At 53.2% G+C, this 5,211-nt stretch overlaps 1 protein-coding gene across 4 annotated transcripts in view; it reads left to right on the forward strand.

The window, feature by feature from the left end:
- Positions 1–5,064, forward strand: part of RELB (RELB proto-oncogene, NF-kB subunit) — a 30,461-nt gene extending 25,397 nt beyond the window's left edge. For all 4 annotated transcript variants that reach the window (XM_032325519.1, XM_032325520.1, XM_032325517.1 and 1 more), the window contains 4 exons: positions 901–1,116; positions 1,862–1,930; positions 2,051–2,128; positions 4,258–5,064. In XM_032325519.1, coding sequence (XP_032181410.1) covers positions 901–1,116; positions 1,862–1,930; positions 2,051–2,128; positions 4,258–4,646 — 752 coding nt within the window. In that variant the 3' untranslated portion in view covers positions 4,647–5,064. The remainder of the gene's footprint in view (positions 1–900; positions 1,117–1,861; positions 1,931–2,050; positions 2,129–4,257) is intronic.
- Positions 5,065–5,211: the final 147 nt, after the last annotated feature.

The raw sequence follows: 5,211 nt of genomic DNA on the forward strand, positions 1-5,211 counted from the left end.
TCTCTCTCTCTAAAATAAAATAAATAGGGGCACCTGGGTGGCTCAGTGGGTTAAAGTCTCTGCCTTCAGCTCAGGTCATGATCCCAGGGTCCTGGGGTCAAGCCCCGCATTGGGCTCTCTGCTCGGCAGGGAGCCTGCTTCCCCCTCTCTCTGCCTGCCTCTCTGCCTGCTTGTGATGTCTGTCAAATAAATAAATAAAATATTTTTTCTTAAAGATTTTATTTATTTATTTAGCACAGAGAGAGATCACAGGTAGGCAGAGCAGCAGGCAAAGAGAGAGGGGGATGCAGGCTTCTCGCTGAGCAGAAAGCCCGATGTGGGGCTCAATCCCAGGACCCTGAGATCATGACCTAAGCCAAAGGCAGAGGCTTAACCCACTGAGCCACTCAGGCGCCCCAAATTAATAAAATCTTAAAAGAATATTTATTTTAGAGAGAGTGAGCACACGTACACATGCGCTTGAGTTGGGAAGGGGCAGAGGGAAAGGGAGAAAATTCTAAGCAGACTCCGTGCTGGGCACAGAGCCCAATGGGGGGCTCCATCTCATGACCCTGAGATTATGACCTGAGCCAAAACCAAGAGTCAGATGCTTAACCAACTGAGCCACCCTGGTGCCCCTCTGATTAGTTTTAGTGTTAAGAATATCAATATTGGGAGTCCCTTGCCGTTTCAGTTGGTAGAACGTGCAAGTTTTGATCTTGGAGTTGTGAGTTCAAGCCCCATGTTGGGCATGGAGCTCTCTTAAAATCAAATGTATTTTAACTACAAATGTATATATATATATATATATATTTTTTTTTTTTAAGAGAATATCAGTATTGATTTGGGGGGAGGCTGACTGAGTTGGGGGCCTGGTGGGCCAGCATCCTGGCTCAGCTGATGTCCCCACTTTCCCGCCAGAGGATATATCGGTGGTGTTTAGCAGGGCCTCCTGGGAAGGCCGGGCTGACTTCTCCCAGGCCGATGTGCACCGCCAGATCGCCATTGTGTTCAAGACACCACCCTATGAGGACCTGGAAATCGTTGAGCCTGTGACCGTGAACGTCTTCCTGCAGCGGCTTACTGACGGGGTCTGCAGTGAGCCTCTGCCCTTCACGTACCTGCCTCGGGACCATGGTAACCACAGCAATCCAGGGTGACCCGCTGCCCAGAGACAAGTCTTTGGCCTAAAGGGGACAGGGGAAGAAGAGGCAGAAGTAAAACACAGCCTCATGACTGCACCGACTGGGGTTCGGTTCCTGGCTCCCCCTCTTACTGGTTATGTGTCCTTGGTCTCTCCCTGAACCTCAGTCTCCTCTTGCACAAAGTGGAAGTAATAGTACCTATCTGATGGCATTTGGGGAGTATTTGATGATTTCTTCTCTCAGCATGCCTGCTCATGCCCGACCCTGTACTGGGTGGTTCTAGGGACACTGCAGTGACCCAAGATGGCCTCAGCCCCAACCTCATAAGTCTCACAGTCCTATAGTTGGGATGGAATTGCTCAGGGGACTCAGATTGCTCAGAGGGGGCATTTGACCCAGACTTTGAGGTTAGGGAGGGCTTCCTGGAGGAGGGGACAGTTGAGCTGAGAATGTGGGGTTGACTAAGCAGTTCTCCAGGGGAAGTAGTGGGAGTTCGGAAATAGGGTTTCAAGCAGCTGGAGTAGCAAGTGCAAAGGTCCTGAGGCAGGATCATGCTGCAGTGTCCCAGGAACAACACAGAAGTGGATTTGGGTTGCATTCTGATTAAGATGTGGATATCTATTTGCATTAGTTGGCCAAGAACTAGAACAGCTCAATGACTTTCTAAGTAGTCTCTATAATTAAGTCTTAATTATTATTGTTGATGGATAACATTGCCCCTGTTATCTCCTGAACAGACAGTTATGGCGTGGACAAGAAGCGGAAACGGGGGATACCTGATGTCCTTGGGGAGCTGAAGAGCTCGGGTGTGTCCCCTCTGCCCCTTTCCACACCCATCTTCTGGTTCCTGGGAGGGGATGGCTAAGCCCCAGGCTGGGAGGAAGGGCTGTGAGGGTCCAGGGGTCCTCATCTCTGCCTTCCCTCAGACCCCCATGGCATCGAGAGCAAACGGCGGAAGAAAAAGCCAGCCTTCCTGGATCACTTCCTGCCCAACCCCAGCTCAGGTGGGTCACAGCGCAAGTGGGTCCCCGCCGAGGGCAAGCTCCTGCTCTCTGAAGTGGGATGAGTGTGAGCTGCAGCCCTGCTTTTGGCCTCTTCAGGAGCTCCCCCAAAACTCCCCCAAAACTCCCCCAAGGTCAGGAACTGACATCTCAGGCAGCAGCATGAAGTAGAAAGAAGAACAGCTCTGGATACCATCAGGAGGCTCTGATGTCTCCCGGGCTGTTCACTGGCTGTGTGACCCCCACCAAGTTGCTCCACCTCTCCGAGCCTCAGCTGCTCCCCTGAAAAGTTTCACCATAGACCTTCCTCATTGGCCTTTCAGATTTTAACGCATTTATTTTTACAGACACCATATCACTGGCACATAAGTGCATTGTATAGGTCTACTCGTTGAATCGAAATCGTACCACACCCCCCCATTTTACTGGTGAAGAAACAGGCCCAGAAAGGTGAAGTTTCTCAGCTGAGGTCGCCACATGTGCGGTGGAGCAGGGAGCTATATCCAGGCAGCTGTACAGATGAGTGATGAAACACTACGTAGAGCTGGTAGCAGGAGAGGATGGTAGATAAACGGGAAGGGTTGGCAGAGCCAGCCAACCTTAATCCAGAGCCTGTCTCTAGCCCAACCACCCTCTGGTCTGTTCTCCCCATGTCTTCATCTCAACTCACACGCCAGCCTCCACTTCCTGGGAGCTGCAGCCCTGTCTGGCTGCGATCAGAAGCTTCCCCACCAACTGACCACTGGCTCTAAGAACACTCCGCCTAAGAACCCAGCTACCCCAGGGTGCCCAGCTCTCCCACTGACCTCTGACAGCCAACCACTCAGAGTCTGCTGAGCCTGGACCACTCCAGCCAGTCCCACCCTGGAGGTTTCAGGGATTACCCGTTGTTCCCCCTACCCACTGCCCCTGGTAACCACTGCTCAGAGCCCCACCCATAGCAACCACCAATCCTAGCCCGCTTTGCCAGCCTTCCATCCCCTATTCCCAAAGCCTCTCCCCATTAGCCATCTGCCATTCATCTACCTCCTCCATCACCCCAACTTTCCAGTGCCTAAAGGCCCTCCTCCCCAATCCTTGGGACAAAGCTGCTCTGGCATGATAGTATAATGGTTAGGAGCACGGCCTCTGGAATTAGACTGAGTTTGGATTCTGAGGCCTGAATTTAGCCACTGTGGGATCTCTTTGGGATCTCATCTCTCAGATGGAAACCTTACCTCTTAGGGTCCTTTTTAGAACTTAGTGAGGTCGTATCACACAGTTAGTTAGCATAGTGGCTGGCACAGAGTTAGTGCTCAGGAGATCTTAGGAACTTGACAGACAAGAATGCCCCCTGCGTTTGTTATGGTCATGTTTAGCTGTATTCATTGCAAACCCCAAATTAACAGGGGCTTCAACAGGCTAGACTTTTACTTCTCCTCTCAGGTAAACAGAGGTAGATAGTCCTGAGATGGTTTTGAGGCTATTATGATCATCAGAGACCCAAGCACGCTTCTGCCATTTTCAACTCACAGTTTCCATCTCCTGGTCCAAGATGGCTGCCAAAGTTCCAGCCTTCATGCCTATGTTCCAGTGAGGAGCTTAGTCACATGACCACATTTAGCTCTAAGGGAGGCTGGGAGATAGAGTCCCTGGAGAAGAGACCCAGCTGTCCTGGGTCTCTTTCTGAGATAAGCATAAGACACCTTTGCTGGTGAGGTTTGTCTTGTCTCAGAGAAGGTCTCTCCTCTATATAATTTAACACCTCCACATAATTTTACCTTCCAGTTTGGGGCCTGGTGACTTCTCATTTGGGTCTCCTGTGTGTGGGGATTTCATTTTTGGGTGGTCTCTATAATTTGGAGGAGGAGGGACTTTAGAGCCTCTTCAACTTCTTTATTTTTTGGAAAAACTTCCCAGCCCTGCTGGAGCATGGTTGGAACCCTGGTGCTACAACTGGCCAGCTATGTGTGACTGAATTATCTTGCCTCAGTGTGCTCATTAAAGGAGGATGGTGATACCCTGGGGTTCTCCTTGGGATTAAAGGAGGCCACAGTGATCATGTATTTAGTACTGTCAGGGCACTGGAGTGTTGGAGTTAGCCCCCGGAGTTGCCGCTAAAGGCATCCTACTTCTTTTCTCTATTCATGCAGGCCCGTTCCTCCCTCCGTCAGCTCTGCTGCCGGACACAGACTTCTTCTCTGGCACCGTGTCCCTCCCCGGCCTGGAGCCCCCCGGTGGGTCGGACCTTCTGGACGACGGCTTTGCCTACGACGACGCCACGGCCCCCACACTTTTCACCATGCTGGACATGCTGCCCCCTGCGCCGCCACTTATCAGCGCTGTCACGGGCAATGGGGCTGCAGGGCCCGCGGTTGGAGATCCTTCCGGCCCCGAGCCAATGACGCTGGACTCATACCAGGCCCCAGGCCCCGGGGACGGGGGCACGGCCAGCCTTGTGGGCAGCAACATGTTCCCCAACCAGTACCGGGAGGTGGGCTTTGGGGGAGGCCTTCTGTCTCCGGGGCCGGAGGCTACGTAGCCCCTAGGCACTGGAGGAGAGGGGGAGGGAGGGAGGGAGGTGGAAGGGGTCGTGCAAACCCAGCCAGGATGTCCAGCACCTCCGTCCCCTTGGGCCACCCTTGGTCGGTCTTCCAACCTCCGCATTCCTCCGAATGGGACATCTTCAGCGCTGGTGAGAAGCTCCGCAGCACCGGTTTCCCCTGAGCCCATTTTACAAATGAGAAAACCGAGTCCGGAGAGGTAAAGGGGCTTGGCTCCCATGCACCAGCTTGTAAAGCTGCCTCAGTCCCCGCGAGTGGGGGCACCTTCTCCAGGCGGATTCTGGAGTGTACATATGGGAGAAAGGTGCAGATCCTCGGCTTTCCTCCCCAGAGCTTGAAGGTGGGGGGTAAAGGTTGTTTGTTCTGAGTCTTCCCAATAAAGATGAGTTTTTGAGCCTTGGGAGTCTGGTCTCTTCGCCGCTGGGGAAACTCCAGGGCCCACACGCACGAAACCTCGGTGACCTCCTCGGCTCCACCTCTCCCAACCGCCTCCTCCAGACCCCGCCCCTCCCCTCCAGGGCCCGCCCTTCGCGTCGGCGGAAG

Source organism: Mustela erminea, chromosome 19, assembly GCF_009829155.1.
Source record: "Mustela erminea isolate mMusErm1 chromosome 19, mMusErm1.Pri, whole genome shotgun sequence".
Lineage (NCBI taxonomy): Eukaryota > Metazoa > Chordata > Mammalia > Carnivora > Mustelidae > Mustela > Mustela erminea.